Source organism: Gnatocerus cornutus, chromosome 1 (assembly GCF_029298725.1).
Source record: "Gnatocerus cornutus isolate USDA-ARS CGAHR chromosome 1, icGnaCorn1.1, whole genome shotgun sequence".
NCBI lineage: Eukaryota > Metazoa > Arthropoda > Insecta > Coleoptera > Tenebrionidae > Gnatocerus > Gnatocerus cornutus.
In genome coordinates this window covers 27,748,269-27,764,028 of record NC_142233.1, presented here as the reverse complement: position 1 = coordinate 27,764,028, position 15,760 = coordinate 27,748,269, and the positions used below count along the sequence as shown (strand labels likewise).

At 34.5% G+C, this 15,760-nt stretch overlaps 4 protein-coding genes across 4 annotated transcripts; 1 reads left to right on the top strand and 3 right to left on the bottom strand.

Annotated features, from left to right (window-relative positions):
• The first annotated feature begins 350 nt into the window (after positions 1-350).
• On the top strand, positions 351-1,907 carry LOC148181222 (chitotriosidase-1-like). Its single transcript, XM_088039296.1, has 7 exons — positions 351-408; positions 510-680; positions 731-966; positions 1,024-1,154; positions 1,201-1,327; positions 1,380-1,565; positions 1,612-1,907. The coding sequence occupies exons 1-7, from the start codon at positions 351-353 to the stop codon at positions 1,852-1,854; spliced, it is 1,152 nt and encodes a 383-aa protein (XP_087895422.1). The 3' UTR covers positions 1,855-1,907.
• Positions 1,908-3,064: 1,157 nt separating this feature from the next.
• Positions 3,065-4,675, bottom strand: LOC148181221 (chitotriosidase-1-like). Its single transcript, XM_088035153.1, has 7 exons — positions 4,569-4,675; positions 4,348-4,518; positions 4,060-4,292; positions 3,878-4,005; positions 3,703-3,829; positions 3,350-3,652; positions 3,065-3,299 (listed from the first exon to the last, which is right to left on the bottom strand). Exons 1-7 carry the CDS (start codon positions 4,630-4,632, stop codon positions 3,171-3,173), a joined length of 1,155 nt encoding a protein of 384 aa, XP_087891279.1. The 5' UTR covers positions 4,633-4,675; the 3' UTR covers positions 3,065-3,170.
• A 5,541-nt stretch (positions 4,676-10,216) lies between these two features.
• On the bottom strand, positions 10,217-11,820 carry LOC148181220 (acidic mammalian chitinase-like). The gene is made up of 7 exons (XM_088035159.1): positions 11,725-11,820; positions 11,504-11,674; positions 11,219-11,451; positions 11,037-11,164; positions 10,859-10,985; positions 10,505-10,807; positions 10,217-10,454 (listed from the first exon to the last, which is right to left on the bottom strand). Exons 1-7 carry the CDS (start codon positions 11,786-11,788, stop codon positions 10,326-10,328), a joined length of 1,155 nt encoding a protein of 384 aa, XP_087891285.1. The 5' UTR covers positions 11,789-11,820; the 3' UTR covers positions 10,217-10,325.
• A 1,514-nt stretch (positions 11,821-13,334) lies between these two features.
• On the bottom strand, positions 13,335-15,287 carry LOC148181219 (chitotriosidase-1-like). The gene is made up of 7 exons (XM_088035142.1): positions 15,199-15,287; positions 14,974-15,144; positions 14,694-14,926; positions 14,519-14,646; positions 14,346-14,472; positions 13,993-14,295; positions 13,335-13,949 (listed from the first exon to the last, which is right to left on the bottom strand). The coding sequence occupies exons 1-7, from the start codon at positions 15,260-15,262 to the stop codon at positions 13,794-13,796; spliced, it is 1,182 nt and encodes a 393-aa protein (XP_087891268.1). The 5' UTR covers positions 15,263-15,287; the 3' UTR covers positions 13,335-13,793.
• Positions 15,288-15,760: the final 473 nt, after the last annotated feature.

The window sequence follows — 15,760 nt, the reverse complement described above, 5'->3', positions numbered from 1 at the left end:
ATTTAAACTAGAAGTGGATTGCATTTTAAACTTAGTTTTAGACTTTAAGTAATTAACTCAAAAACATTCATATTTGAATCTAAAAAGATTTAGCTTCAGCATTTCCACAATTATTATACATAACAATCTTGGCTAATATCACCTTTATTTATCGAAAAAGACGAATTTGTAATACGATTCACTTGATTTACAAATGCTATTATAATATCGTACGATCCACTTCACTTACAAATTTTGTTATCATTCGAGAGTGGAAAGTAGTACAATTATAACCAAATCTTTGTTTGGAGGGAGACAATTTTTTTGTATAAATAAGTTTAGATCGATTGCTAGGTAGGTTCACTAGAAAAATGAAATTGATACAAATTTTGACAATATTTAGTGCATTTATAGCACTCGCAGCATCTGGTACGTTGGTTCTTCATAAATTAAACTAACCTCTCAATTCAGAAATTTACAATTTGTTTTGGTCCTTTGGCTTGAGATAATTTATTATAACTTAATTTCAGGTAATGTGGTGTGCTACTTTACCAGCTGGACCATCTACAGAAACGGTGATGGTCAATTCGGTGCTGAAAATGTCGATCCTAGCCTTTGCACTCACATCCTTTATGCATTCGTTGGTCTAAGTGAAGATGGAACTGTTAATATTTTAGACGACTGGGAAATAACCGGACTAAGTACAAAATTCAAAACATAAAAATTAAAGTTAACAAAAACCATTTTGCAGAGGAAATTAAACATTTGGTCGGTTTGAAAGAGAAGAACCCAGACTTAAAAATAGTTCTTAGCATGGGAGGATGGAATGAAGGATCTACAACTTATTCAGAAGTAGCTGCCAACGCAAATAAGCGAGCTACTTTAAAAGAAAGCGTCCTCAGTTTTCTGAAAAAGTATGAAATGGATGGCTTTGATTTGGATTGGGAGTACCCGGGTCAGCGCGATGGAGATGAAGACAATGATCCTGTAAGCTTAAAATAATATAACTAAACAATCATTTTTAGCCTGAATATAAAATTTTAGACCAATTTTATTACATTACTGGGAGAGCTTAAAACAGCTCTCAATGCTGAGGGTTACATTCTTTCTGCAGCCGTTTCAGGTGGAGTGGGATCAATTGATATTTCTTACCCTGATGGTGAAGCAGTAGCAAAGTATGTAAAAAAAATAAAAATTTAATAATTATCACTGCTCTTGTAGTAATTTAGATATGATTAATGTAATGACCTACGACTATCACGGAGACTGGGAAGATTTCGTTGGTCAAAACGCTCCTTTGCACCCATCACACTTGGACGAATCGGAAGATCAAAAACTTCTCAATGTGGTAAGTGCACAACCACTTTCTCTAAATCAACCAAACACAAAATAATGTTAAGGCCGCTGGTATCCAACACTGGATAGACATTGGTGCAGACCCTAAAAAAATCAACATAGGAATTGGTACTTACGGACGAACCTTCACCTTGGCCAATTCATCAAACACCGACTTGTACGCACCAGTAACTGGCACTGGAAATCAAGGACCATACACTGAAGAAGCTGGCATGCTGGGATACAACGAGGTAATTATTTTCACCTATTGAACATTTTTATACTATTTTTTGTAAGATCTGCGCTGTTTACGGTGACTGGGAGGAATTCTGGGACGACGAACAAGATGTCCCGTACAAAGTTAAAGGTGACCAATGGGTTGGTTACGATAACGAAAAGTCAATTAAGATGAAAATTGAATTTGCAAATGAGATGGGATTAGGAGGAGCCATGGTCTGGTCTCTGGATACTGACGATTTCTTGGGTAAATGTGGCAAGAAATACCCTCTCCTGACGGCGATTAATGACAATTTGAAATGAATTTTGCAAAATAATAATTAATAGTACGAAAAATAAAAACTTTAAAGTTACAAGCTTTCTTTTATTTATCTAATTTTTTTTGCAATTATTTTCTATTTAGATTATACAGGGTGATGAAAAAAAGTGCCCATGCTACCTATCATGTTGCAGCTCATTCTTTCCTGAACCCGAAATTAAAAACCAAAACGAAATTTGTGCTTTGATAGAAGCTTTCTTTTATAAACGATTAAACTCAGTTTGGATAAATTCTTTATATCAATTTCATAATTAGACATCACATTTTTTTCACTTAATGATATTCTACATAAAAAAAAGTAAAAAAATGTTTTAAACTAACTTTCTCAAACTTTGCTTGGCTTTGTGAAAATTTTTAAATGTTGCAACATTGTAAAGCTGTTAGTATTAGTTGCTTAGTTACAAAAACTGCCGAATTTAATTTTTTTAGAAAGAGTTGAGCAGCATTGCCAAGTTTTTCCTTGGAAAAAAAATCATATTCATTTAAATTCAAATGGTTTAACTGAAAAGAACATAGTACTGCATTTTTACTATCTTTGTACCTCATAAAATTTTATGAGCTCAATTTACAGGAGGATCGGTACGGCTACTTAACCGCAACCACCCCTAAATTAATATAATTTACAATGGGTGCAGAGACGGATTTTTTTACCAGCGTATGATCAGCTCGTCTCGATTTAAAACTGGGACAAACCAACTCGAAATGCAGAAAACACACTGCCAGGCCGAGTGCAGTCCTATACCACTGAGCACTGAGCGGTCCTGGGGCCGTAAATTTACCAACAATCCATCTCCAAGCCCCAAATAATCACTTCTTAACTACCAATAAAATTTTATGAGGTACAAAGATATTGAAAACACTGTTCTTTCACTCATGGGCACTATTTTTTCATCACTTTGTATTTTTTTTTCTTTTGTTTCTTTTTCATTTTTTTTTCGTCTAAGTTTTTCGTTTTTTCATCAGTTCTTTCTTTATTTATTCTTTCACTTCTCCTCAACTTGTTAATTTTTTTTAAGTTTCAGGTCTTTATGTTCTGTTATCTTTTCGAAGTTCTTTAGGATTGTCTTCTACAGACGACTTCTTTCGTATCTTCGGGTAGTTCAATGGATTTCTACGATAGAAGTGTTATTATAAATGTTGTTTCAAGAAAATGTACTAGTAAATCTAATTATTAGTCTAGATAAAATACAAAAATTTGAATTTAATTTTTATTATTTTTAAGAAAATCGTTTATTACACGCAAAGGTTATTAATAACACCTCATTTAATATAAATAAGGAATTATTATAATTCATGTAATTTAATTGAGAGCTGCATTAATAGCATGAAGCATAGGATAAGCTCCTCCTCCACAAAGTCCACGGAAATCGTCAGTGTCTAATGCCCAAACCATCACACCAGCCAAATCTTTAGAAACCGCCCATTTAACCTAAAAAAAATAAAATAAAATCCTATTTCATCAAAACCGAACTTCATTACTTTTCCTTCGATAGATTTGGGATCATCAAAACCAATCCATTGGTCACCTTTGACGATATGTGGTACTTGTTGTTCATCGTCCCATGTGTACTCCCAGTCACTGTGCAGTTCACAGACCTCATTGTAACCAATAACTCCCATTTCACGAGTGTATGGACCAGCTTCGCTACCGCCATAAGTAGGAGCATACAAAGCAGTGTTTGATGCGTCAGCCAAAGTAAAACCACGTCCGTAAGTTCCAAGACCCAAGTTAATTTTGCTGGCAGGAGCGCCTTGGTCCAACCAGTACTGAATACCCGCAGCCTAAAAAATTCAATTAGTTAAAGAAATAATTGAAGAAGAAAGGTCAGTACGATGTTCAAAGTTTTCTGTTCATCCGTCTGATCAAGAGAGGAAGCGTAAAGAGGAGCGTAGTGTCCAACAAAACTTTCGAAAGCTCCATGAAAGTCGTAGACCATGACGTTAATCATATCTAAGTTTCTAAAAAAAAATAGTATTTTCAGAGTAACGATACTAAGTGAAAATTACTCAGCAACACGAGCGATGTCATATGACAGCTTGCAAGAAGCGATTCCTCCAGAAACTGCAGCTGAGAGTATGTAGCCTTTAGCGTTGAGAGCCGATTTTAATTCTCCCAAAAGAGTAACAAAGTTTTCCTGTAACGACAGCAATAATTAGGTCAATTAAATTGTTAAACACAATTAGTTTACTTTGTCTTCGTCAGCACCACCACGTTGGCATGGATACTCCCAGTCCAAATCAAAACCATCCATACCATACTTTTCAATAAACTCTATAACGCTCTGTACCATGACACCTCTGGTGTTTGCGCTCTTTGCCACTGTTGAATACTTGTAAGATCCTTCATTCCAACCTCCCATACTGAGAATGATCTTCAGATCCGGATTTTGGGATTTAAGGCTCATGAGATGTGTCATTTCCTCTAAAATTTTTTAGATTGACTCTCTGTTAAAATAGGAGAATATTATTTATTTTACCAAGTCCTGTTAATTCCCAGTCGTCCAGAACAGAAACGTAACCATCGTCCCTAAGACCAACAAAGGCGTACAAGATGTGTGTGCACAGAGATGGATCGATGTCAGCGGCGGTGAATTTACCATTGTCGGGTCTGTAAATGGTCCAGCTGGCAAAGTAGCATACAACATTTTCTAAAACAACAGTTAGAGTAAAGAAAAACTTGTGGTAGACGAGTATTTACTTGCTGATGCTGAAATTGCCGCAAAGGCGACAAAGACAGTTAGAAAAAGTAGAATTTTCACCATTTTCGTACCGGCTCTGAGTCTTCAATGTGGAAACAATTTTAAGACTGTGCTAATATATACCTATAATCTCAAGTGTTTAGTGGAAAAATTGCAATTTCGACAGAAAAGGGTATTATATACAGGGTGGCCCATCTAAGACTTTCGGGCTCAATATCTTTGTCATTTATGAACGGATTTTTCTAAAATTTAAAATATAATTTCTTGAATAGGTAAGGATGATGTGACATTACCAGCGTCATCCTTGTCTTAAAAATGTTAATTTTACTTGTCTTATTTTAAATTTTAATTAGTTAAGATTTATGTCATTTTATAAAACATCAATAATTATCCGAGTATGCCAAAACTTAACCGTCTAGCTAGTCAAGTTGCCGAAAAAAAGAGAAAAAAGACCCTCAACATTTCCAAAAGATGCAAAATCATAGTCGGCTATGAAAAAAATAATTTCCCACGCCCAATTTTGGACATCCCTGCGTTCGGTCTGTCAATAATCGCTGACGTCAGTGACGTTCTTGACATTTGTAATATTTCTCATTTGAGGTTATGTTTACTTTTGAGCATGATGATGAAAATCATTGATTTAAACTTGCGCAGAACGATTTATCTCGATCTTTTGAAATTGGAAACTTATCACAATGCATCAGGCAACGTTTTGGTGCAAAAAATGCGTAGGCACAAGGAAATGTGAGTAAAAAAACTTGTTGAAAGTTGGTTATCACCAGAAAAATGATTGCAGATTGGTTTGCTATGAGGTGCAACTAGAATTCACGACTTCTTTAGAAATGTCACTGGTTTATTGAAAATGGAAATTCAGTGACACGTATGCAGTGAAGCGATTTGACTCATTTATGATTGCATTTACGTTAAAACAGTTATTTCAATTATGATGGAGACAGAATTAGCTGATTTCATCCTTTTTCGGCAAACTTCTTTACTGCGCCCATAAAATGTATGGTACTAGATACTTTTAACATTTTTCTTTTGTTTAATAATGTCATTAATCCAAAGTAGATTAAGCTCGAAGCTCCAATATGTGAACTGCCGTAGTCAAGAAGTCAAAATTGGTTCACAATACGTATGAAATCTAGGACGTAGTGCTGCTATCGAAAAATGCTGGTGCAGTCGGTATAGTTGGTATGCAAAAGTAACGAAGAATGCTGTGTCGTTGAGTGGCTTAGAACCTACAAGAGCAACGGCAAAGACAAGCTTACCCATGTCAAAACGGAGTTTTGTGGTATTTAGTGGCTATGCGACTAATAAATTCGTATGTTTCAATTATGATTTGTAGAAACAAAGTCGAATCGACAAATGTAGGCACAATTCTGCATACTTTCAAGACCGCCATGCTAAAAGGTGTTATCATGAAAGTTTTTTCAAGTCCAAATTGGTCGTACAGTACCATTAATATTCCGTTTCGAAAGATTAGCAAATGAAACTTTGAATAGGAAACCAACTAATGATACCAAGACGTATAAGTAATATGGAAATCAGATACATGTACTTACCCACAACTAAGCGGTTTTGGATCACCAAAAACGCATAATAGTGAGTTACATTTTCTAAGGTCATTGCAAATTGTAGGAACACTGTTTACATCTGATATTTCAGATTCGTGTTTTCGAACTGAATATGGTGCATGATGTTGCGAGTTGTATTTGTTGCTTCAACAAACCTTGCGAACTACCTAACGATCTAGGACCACTATACCCCCTCTATTATCATATGAAAAATGTGCTTGCACGGTATCAAGACAATCTCTCACTAAGAAAGAATAACGAGTCAAAGAAGTAGTGCAAAAAAAAATGAAACAAAATGACAATGAACATCATTTATAACTGCGTTCTAATGAAAATTGCACACATGATATTTCTAACAAAGTATCGTCGGTCGACTCTTTCAATGGGATAATTCTTTAAACAACCAATTAATAACTTGGACGAGTGAAAAAAGACGAACAAGACTGAAGGCAACACACTGAAAATGATACTTCAACACGGACTGTTACTTTCAATATTGAACCTGTTTTTTCGCAATGAACCGCCAAAAGATGCAAACATGTAAAGGACTCTTATTGACACCCTATCGTACCCTGCTGCAAGCATTAAGAACGATTGCAGAACGTTCTGGACGGTGTTGTTGACCACCATGAACGACTATGCCACTTGGATTCTTCTAACATGGGTGGATATGTTTGACGGACAGTAACCAAGCTGCTAAAAGTGCAAAACCCTGCTTGTTGATGAATTCGATGAAGAGTTGCCGCAACATTACATGGTAAGTGTTCAGCGAAGGCAAGTGACTAGTACCATCGAAGCAATTGTTCCAGTTGAAAGCGACAAGCGATTTGCTCGGACCAAGGGACCGCAAATTCATTCTTCGCCATCACAGAACATATCCAAAAACTTATGCTGCCCCTAATTGTTTGTGTCCATTTCGTTACAAGAAAGTTCAAGAAATGAGTTGCTAGTGAAAAAAAGCCAAATCTCATCGCATCGCCAACAAGCAAAATGGCAGTGACCAAACGCTTACAATATTCCAGCATTATTTGCACTTGTTATAAATGTTCAAAGTACAGACACATGTTGTAACAGTGTAAATATCTGATACATTTGTAAATTTTTGTACATTCGTTCATTACTCTTGTAGAAAATATGGTGTTACATTGCCATAATTGTCACTGGTATAGTTTATTCACTGTTAAAACTTTGTACCTTACAATAAAATACCTTGTAACAAATTATTTGTTAATCAAAGTAAAGTAGTTTCCTGAAAAAGGACGAAATCTTGTGATCATCTAATTCTGTCTTCATCATAAATGAGATTACTGTTTTAACGCAAATGCAATCATAAATGAGTCAAATCGCTTCACTGCATACGTGTCACTGAATTTCCATTTCCAATAAACCTGTGACAGTGCTAAAGAAGTCGTAAATACTAGTTGCACCTCATAACGAACCATTATGCAATCATTTTTCTGGTGACGACCAACTTTCAACAAGTTTTTCGCTCACATTTCCTTGTGCCTATGAAATTTTTGCACCAAAACGCTGTCTGATGCAATGTGATTAGTTTTCAATTTCAAAAGATCGGGATAAATCGTTCTGCGCAAGTTTAAATGAATGATATTCATCATCATGCTTAAAAGTAAACATAACCTCAAACGAGAAATATCACAAATGTCCAGAAACGATGCTCGGTTCAATCCATTGTGATTAGTTACTAAAAGATCGAGATAAAAAATCGTGAATGTGCATGTTTAAAGCAATAGTCCTCATCATAATGCTCAAAAATAAACATAACCTCAAATGAATGTCACAAATGTCATGAATGTCACGGATTCATCAACAAGTCAGGGATGTCCAAAATCTAAACTCGCTGTAGAAGTCAATTGTTTCATAGCCGACTATCAGTTAGTATCTTTTGGAAATGTTGAGGTCCTTTTTTGTCTTTTTCTCGGCAACTTGACTTGCTAGACGGTTGATTTTTGGCACACGCGTATAATTATTGCTGTTTTATAAAATGACATAACTTTTAACTAATTAAAATTTAAAATAAGACAAGTAAAATTAACATTTTTAAGACAAGGATGACGCTGGTAATGTCACATCATCCTTACCTATTCAAGAAATTATATTTTAAATTTTGGAAAAATCCGTTCATAAATAACAAAGATATTGAGCCCGAAAGTCTTAGATGGGCCACCCTGTATATTATCATTCACAAGTGTTTATTTTAGTTTTATCTTTGAAGTTAGAAGGACCCATCTTAAAAACCTTCTTATTTGATAACAGATAAAACACTTGATGGTTTCGTTGAAACTTGTGGTACAGGTTAATACGGTTCATTTTCGTTTCATTGCAGAGAATAAAAATAAAAATTTATTTGATGACCCAAAGACATTTTTTTTGTTTTTATATATCTCTGAAATATCATAAGATTGTACAAAAGAGGTGTTGCAGTCGGTATCAAAAGTCAATTTAATTAAATGGTGAAAATATGTTTCAAATCAAAATAGAAAAATTATACTACTATATCTATAACAAAGTAATTATTTAACTATACTACATATTAAAACACCACTATAGGTACATAATACAAAATCTATTAAGTTTAATAGTATTCAAAAAAGAATAAAAAATTAAGAATTAACCCCAAAAGCTCATTCTAGAGGTGCAGTAAAAAGCCGTCCCAATTTCCTGGGCAACGAGAGTGTAATATTCATCTGACCAATGGATGATAGTATCTGTCCATGGTTACCGAGTTTCAAATACTGTTCAGCTTTTGAGCTAAAAATTTTTAGTTCAGAATATGTAGTTGCCTCTATAAGCCTTTTCTCTCTGAGCCGGGAGTTCTGGGACACCTGTAAAAAAAAAGTAAAAGTATCTAAGTCATAAATGCAAAAAAACTGATGCTTTTAGAAGTAAAATGTAAAAATCGCAATTATATTAGGGAGTATATGAGATTAATTTTATTTCAACGACTTTGGCTGCAAATATACAGGATGTTTTTGAAATACACAACCAACAATTTAACACGATCTTTATCAGCCTTAATTAATCAAATTGACTGTTTAAAAAAAAATTCTAACGATTAAAAAAACATTTTCTACCACTTCTTGGAACACCACTGATAAAAATTTCCACCTAAAACAAAAAACTTGTTGAATTGTTGCTAAGCAATCAAGATTTATTGATCTTTAATCCTGTGGCGAACTGAAAAAACTAACCAAATATTCAAATAATTTTATTTCGAAAACGAAAAGACTTTTTCGTAATTTGTATTTTAATGATTCCCAAGTTGCTTTGGAAACAAAGCTATTATAGCATCGCGTATCAAAATGGGATATTATAGCACTGAAAACGAATGAGGAAATAGCGAAAATAGCTCTGTTACAAGAACTAATTAAGAAAAATAGTATAAAAATCTCATTTATAAGTCCATTAAGGACTCCATAATTATAAACTTTCGTTTTATAAACTTCGATTCGTGCCTTAAAATTTGCCTTATGAAACTCGGTGTTTTAATATATGTACTAATTACATAAAGGATTTTTTGTCAATTGATTCTACTTGTTTTCATCAAGTACCGTGCTTTGTTTGATAGTACATTTTAAAAAACACCCTTTATATGTTAAAACTTTTCATCAAAATTAAGTCAAGTAGGAAAATAGTATTTTGAAAAATTAAATTTGATATTTTATTATTCTAGTGCTGGAATTTTTTTCAAAAATATTGAAAACTTAAGCCTGCCGTAATTTTATTGCAATTATGCTACGAAGGCCCAATTAATATCGTTTTCCTGTAATTAAATTAAATTTTAACAGTATTTAAACAGTAGTGTCGCATTTTTATTTCAAACACATGGTTTAAGTTAAATTATTTTTTACTCTTAGGTAATTGTAACTTGAGAACACTTCATTATGTTTTCTGCTTCAGAACTGTGAAATTAAATTTGTCTTTTACAAGGAGATAAAGAAAAGCGTATTTTGAGTTGTCTATATTAAGTTAAATATTTAATGGGGTTGGAAGCAAAGTGTCTTTTCTTTCCTGGTGTATAACGACTATTTTTAAACTTAGTCAAACAAAAATTAAATTTTCAGTTTTTATTATGTTTAACAAAATCGTTCAAGAACGCAATGACATTAAAATAGTTCCTCATTTAATACAAATAAGCTATCATTATAAAATCAATGCAATTTAGTTAAGAGCTCCTTGCACAGCATGAAGCATGGGGTAAGCTCCGCCTCCACAAATTCCACGGAAATCGTCAGTATCCAATGCCCAAACCATCACACCACCGAGATTTTTAGAGACAGCCCATTGAACCTACAACAATAGAAATAAAATCTCATTCTCTCAAGAACAAACTTCATTACTTTTCCTGCAATAGATTTAGGATCATCAAAACCAATCCATTGGTCGCCTTTGACGATATGTGGTACTTGTTGTTCATCATCCCAAGTATAGGTCCAATCACTGTACAATTCACAAACTTCATTGTATCCAATAACTCCCATTTCACGGGTGTAAGGACCAGCTTGGCTACCACCGTAAGTTGCAGCGTACAAAGCAGTGTTGGATGCGTCAGCCAAAGTGAAACCACGTCCGTAAGTTCCAAGACCCAAGTTAATTTTGCTGGCAGGAGCGCCTTGATCCAACCAGTATTGAATACCGGCAGCCTAAAACAAATCAATTAGTTAAAGAAATAATTAAAGAAACAGAGTCTGTACAATGTTCAAAGTTTTTTGTTCATCAGTTTGGTCGAGAGAGGAAGCATAAAGAGGAGCGTAGTGACCAACAAAGCTTTCGAAAGCTCCATGGAAGTCGTAGACCATGACGTTAATCATATCAAGATTTCTAAAAAAAGAGATTTGTTTAATCACGATAAAATAACTGAACTAAAATTACTCAGCAACACGAGCGATATCATATGAGAGTTTGCAAGAAGCAATTCCTCCAGAAACTGCAGCTGAGAGTATGAGGCCTTTAGCGTTGAGGGCTGATTTCAATTCTCCCAAAAGAGTAATAAAGTTTTCCTAGAACGAAAACAATTAAATCCAATTGTATTGTTAAAAGCAAAATATCTTTACTTTGTCTCCGTCAGCACCACCACGTTGGCACGGGTACTCCCAATCCAAATCAAAACCGTCCATACCGTATTGGTCAATAAACGCCAAAACGCTCTGCACCATTACACCTCTGCTTCCAGCGTTTGCTGCCACGGCTGAGTATTTGGCAGAGCCTTCATTCCAACCTCCCATGCTAAGAATGATCTTCAGATTCGGATTTTGGGATTTAAGACTCATCAGATGTGTCATTTCCTCTGAAAAATATTCAATTCACCCTCTGTTGTACTAAGGAGATATTGATTTTACCAAGTCCTGTTAATTCCCAGTCATCTAGAACGGAAACGGAACCATCTTCTCTCAGACCAACAAAAGCGTACAAGATGTGTGTACAAAGAGAAGGATCGATATCAGCGGCGGTGAATTTACCATTGTCGGGTCTGTAAATGGTCCAGCTGGCGAAGTAGCATACAACATTTTCTAAAACATTAGTTGAAGCAAAAAGGCAGTGGTTGTAAAGGGGTAGTTACTTGCTGACACTGACATCGCCGCGAAGGCGACGAAGACCGTTAAGAAAAGTAGAACTTTCACCATTTTGTTGCTGTAACTGGATATACAATGCCGGACCGTCCAATATATACCTAAATTTTCAAGTGCTTGATGTCACATAAAAAGTATTAGATTTGATCTTTGATAAGTGTTTTTTCAAACTTTATCGATGAAGTTAGAAGTGTCTTCTTATTGGGTGACAGCTCAAGCATTTGATAGGGCCGGTAAAACTTGTGATACTTCTTGATATTTTAATTTTCGTTAGATTTGATTGTCAAAAACATGTTTTTGAGTAATCTCTAAAGTGATCCAAAGTGGTAGTACTTCAGACATTAGATTACATTATAGTCACCAGGTAAGGCTTGACCTTTTTTGATATGTATTTAGATCACTTCCTAAACAATCGTTACAATATACAGGGTGTACCCGAATAAAGTGCAAAGATTTTAACCCCAATATCAGACACCCCTGTAGATTATAATTCTGCAACAAAAAATCGAAATTTGAGTGGGGCGAAACCCTCTTAGGTTACCCGTTATTCGACGCTTATGGCACTGAATTCAACAAATATGTTTCCCAAAGACTATAAAAACCGTTCGAACAAAAAACGTTTACGCTCGCTTCTTATCATACTTGTTTAACTTTTACTTCATTACTGGTTTTAAAATCATCATTTTCAAAGGTGGCTATTGCAAAAATAAATAAATTAGGCCCTCAAAAGGGCTAATCTTTATTTCGATTGGTTTGTAAAGTGACTTCTCGATTTGTTTTTTGGATCTAACTGAAATTTTATTTAGAGACCAAAAAAAAGATCAAAAGCTTTCCATTGGACAATTCCATTTAGTTTCATCCCTAAAGAAAACACTTTTTTTAAACTTTAGCCCCAGCACAACACTTTTGAAGAAACCACTGGCAAAGAATAAAAAAAAATCTAACTCAAAATAATCCACATTTGAACAATTTGACACTATAAAACCCATATTTGTCTACCTAGATCATTGTTCAACTGACGGGAACTATAAAGACATTTTTTGTCACTTATTTATTGGCATTTTTATTCCCAACTTGTCGATGGCCTGAACTGAACTTGACATTGGAACCAAATGCAGGGGCGCCTTGCCTTTTCTGCATGAAACTTTAATAATTTTTTCTCGGAAACGGTGACGTTTCGGAACGCATAATTTTGCCATCATGTAAAACTGCGTGGTCTGCTATTGAGGTTAAAATCTTTGCACTTTATTTGGGTACATCCTGTACAAATTTTTTGTTGTAGGGAACATAGTAACAACAGTATCGACTAATTTTTTAAAATTAAGAGCTGATTAGATATTAGGGACAAATTTAGACAAAAGTCATCATTTAAGCTTATCTAAGAATTTGGACAGATTTTTAATAACAAATATTTTAGTATTTTTATCTGACTTCATTACTAAAAATAGATTCACAATTGGTTGAATTAGAAGAGGAGAGGTTTGTCATTTATAAATTTATTTAATAATATCCACTTTAAAAGTTTAGATACTTGAGCTTTTCGAACTTTTCTATTCTCGTGAAGAAATTAGAAAAACTAAAATATTATATTGTTTATCAATATTTTATTGCCAGAACATAACAAATATACATATGATTTTAAAATTATTTTAAAATACACCGTGGTCCACGAGTGATAATGAGCCTGACCGAATTCAAACTGCAACCCAAAATACATTTTCATAGCATTCGTTGCCAAATTTATATTTACAACAAGACAGCTGTCAGAGTTTCGACAAATCCTTTCACTCAAGACAGTTTCTAATCGCATGTGGATTGGCATCTCCTCCGACGAAACGTTAAGCAGGAAAAAGCAAGGCTAAAACTTAGCAGTCTTCATAAATTAAAGGCATAATAGCGTGAGTAGATTGTTCTGAAAAATTTGTCAACTTTGACGATCATTTCAAATATCTACGACAGCTATGAAAATGTATGTTGAGTTGCAGTTTGAGTTTGGTCAGGCTCATTATCACTCGTGGACCACGGTGTATGTGTGTTAATTGTATTGTATGTATTACGTTTATACCATAATTACATTCGGTTCTTCTACTAATAATTTCTGGTGGATAGCATTCAGCAATGGATACTTTCCTCTCCCGCATATTCCACGAAAATCATCAGTGTCCAAAGACCAGACCATAATTCCACCAAGATTTTTCGAAATTGCAAATTCCACCTATAATTTTCATTACAAATCATTCCATAATAACAACACACACCTTTAATCCAAGTGACTTAACGTCATCGTAACCAACCCATTGGTTCCCGTTCACAATATGAGGCACTTGTTGTTCGTCATCCCAAACAGACTTCCAATTGCTATCAAATTCACAAATTTCATTATATCCGAGAATACCAGATTGGCGAGTGTATGGTCCAGCCGTATTCCCTCCATCGATAGGAGCATACAAAGAAGTGTTGCTTGGATCGGCCAAGGTAAAGCCACGAGCGTAAGTACCAACGCCTAAATTAATTTTTTTGGGAGGAGCGCCTTGGTCTAACCAGTACTGAATTCCTGAAGCCTTGAAGCCCCGATTTAAAACACTTTCTAAGAAGTACAAACAGCACTTACAACATTTAGAGTTTTTTCTTCATCGGTTCGATCAAGATGGGAAGCGTACAAAGGAGAATAATGTCCGACGAAATTATCGAAAGCGCCGTGGTAATCGTAACACATGACGTTGATCATGTCTAAATTCCTAAAATAAATTTACAGTAAAATAAACCAGAAATGAACAAACATACTGTGAGACTGCCGGAACATCGTATGAAAGTTTACAAGAAGTTACTCCTCCGGAGACCGCAGCTGAGAGAATTTTTCCTTTTGAATTGAGAGCTGATTTTAGCTTGCCCAAAAGCAACACAAAGTTTTTCTGAATAAAACAATTTTTATACAAAATATTGATAATATTAATACAACTTTATCACTAGCGGCACCTCCTCTTTGACAAGGATACTCCCAGTCTAAATCAAAACCATCAAACCCATATTTGTCAGTGAAAGCAAGAACAGAATTCACCATATTTTGACTTAGTTTTGTATTTCCAGCCACGTTGGAATACTTCTGAGATCCTTCATTCCAGCCACCCATGCTTAAGATGATTTTCAAATTAGGATTTTGCTTCTTCAAACTCATCAAGTGTTCTAATTCATCTATAATTCACTGGATTAATTAATGAGGAGATTATATGTGTGCTTACGAAGGCCAGTCATTTCCCAGTCATCCAAAACTCTAACAGATCCGTCATCATTTAAACCGACGAAGGCGTAGAGAATGTGAGTACAAATTTGAGGGTCTATGTCAAGAGCTGTGAATTTACCATTGCCTGGTCTGTAGATAGTCCAGCTGGTAAAGTAGCAGACGATGTTTGCTACAAATTTTTGGTGTTATTACATTGCAAAAAAAACTGAAAGAAGATATTTACTAGAAGAAACTACTTTTAAAACCACAAAGTTGAACGATATACAAAGTAGAAAAAAAGTATTCATTGTCTTTACCAGCTATTTGCTGACTGAAGAGAAAACTGCGATTTGTCCAAAAATAACATAAAGTTATATTCAGGAGTTCCGTAATTTTGTGTCATGTAGTGAATAGTAGCAATAATTAAATAAAAATGTTTCAGGTAGGTATACGACTATTAAAAATTGAATTTAAAAAAAAGAGCTTTCCACTATACTTACATTTTATTTTCAAATCGAGCAAAACAACAGTGTGCCTGTATTTTTTAGTTTTGGAACCACCTATAGATACACCATCATTTCCGTGAAGAACCGCTTATCGGACCACATTATATCTCGTGCAAACAAATTTATACTGTTATCATCGAACCACATAGTCGGAAATCTCTGATATGGTATTTTTTGTGGTTAAAAAGCGGAAAAACCAAATGAACAGTATGTCATTGAAATCATTCATTATGTTAAGTTATATTAAGAAAAAATGGCACAAATTGAAATAAACACATAGTCATCTTAAAAATTATAAGA